A 1,482-nucleotide genomic window follows, 5' to 3' on the forward strand; every position below is an offset into this window, starting at 1 on the left:
ATTTGTTTAACTAATAAAGTTTTGGAGAACTTGTGTAGAACTATCTTATGAAAGGGAACAAAATAAAAATAAACATGACAAAATCTCCTTCAAATCAAATAATAATGTGAATTCTTGTCTTCATCGTTGTTGGTTCAGAAGTCTTGATCATGTTCAGCCATATTATCATTCTAAAACAAAAAGCTAACCAGGAATATTTGCAACACTATCACATACATAATATCGGGACCATATTACATTGTCCATATCTGGATTATACCAATATTTTATAAAAAAAATCAACCTCTAAATACAAATTCCACTATCTTGTCCTATAGTTTCACTATTCTTGTTTCCACACATGCTAATATCTCATCCCATCCTATTGATGTTAATGAGTTGCCACTCTAATTTTACTTTCATTACTTTTAATTACTGTGTACAAATTATTATCCTCTGTAACACCGACACCTTTCAAAAACACATGTTCAAATTATTCATTTTTTTAACCATATACTAAAATTAGATAAAATGGTGAAAACACTGGCAACTAGCAAGAAAGAAAATGTAATAAAAAAAGTTACCTTTCCGGCATCTTGCCATGCGACACCAGTAAAAGCTTCAACGGCCAAAGCACCAAGAGCACCAAGCATGGCCCACCTTCCATGAATAAGTTCACACTCACGAAACCTCTCAATCCCAAAAACCTCCGAATACGGCTGAAACGGCGTCGGTTTCACATCAGAAGCTTCCACTCTAGTCCCGATCACATCACCAGCAAGATTCTTAGCTAAATTCTGGTCAAGCGAGTCAAGGTCAAACTGAAGATACTCAGCAGGCTTAGCAAACCCCAACGGATCAAAACCACGATCCCCGATCATGGTTCCGTCTAACCATTCCGGCGGCTGCGCGCCGGGAAACCAAACTAGTCCGTCACTTTCGGGTTGTCTCACTTTCTTCACTTCCTTTTTCTTTGGCAGTGCTTTTTTGATGTTGATGTTGAAAAAGGCGCGGATTCTTCCAATGTTGGAGGCTGGTTTGCTGAGACGGGTGCCGAAAAAGGGTGACGAGACGGCGGCGGTTGTGGTGGTGGCCATAGTGAAAGTATGTTTGGAAAGTAGAGGGACAAAGTGGGAAATTTATATTTGTGATGGAGTGTGTATGTGAGGTTCAAAGGTGCCTTATCTCTGCATGGTTGGTTTATTGATACGTCATATTTATTGTGTGGATCTTAATGTCAAACATTTTTTTTCACTTTTTATTTTCTTGGTTTCTTTTTATCTTTTTATACGTACCTTTAAAGTGAATTTTTTAAGGAAAAACAATCTAGCTTTATAAATAAATTGTATTTAAATATAATTAATGTGGAAAGACTAACAAATTAACAGTTGGTTATTAAACTCATGGGTGGACAGAATTGTTCTGAACGAAAGTTAATTTGGATTTTAAGGATAAAATTAGATGAAATGTTACTAAATTAATTTGAAAATCAAATAACATGAA

The 1,482-nt window shown here is 35.9% G+C and overlaps 1 protein-coding gene across 1 annotated transcript in view; it reads right to left on the reverse strand.

Annotated features, from left to right (window-relative positions):
- LOC131661942 (chlorophyll a-b binding protein CP29.3, chloroplastic) overlaps window positions 1-1,176 on the reverse strand; it is a 1,923-nt gene extending 747 nt beyond the window's left edge. Inside the window, exon 1 of the mRNA XM_058931604.1 lies at window positions 564-1,176. Within this exon, the coding sequence (XP_058787587.1) occupies window positions 564-1,076 (513 nt within the window). The 5' untranslated portion in view covers window positions 1,077-1,176. The remainder of the gene's footprint in view (window positions 1-563) is intronic.
- Between the last annotated feature and the right edge of the window lie 306 nt (window positions 1,177-1,482).

This window comes from Vicia villosa, linkage group LG3 (genome assembly GCF_029867415.1).
Source record: "Vicia villosa cultivar HV-30 ecotype Madison, WI linkage group LG3, Vvil1.0, whole genome shotgun sequence".
Lineage (NCBI taxonomy): Eukaryota > Viridiplantae > Streptophyta > Magnoliopsida > Fabales > Fabaceae > Vicia > Vicia villosa.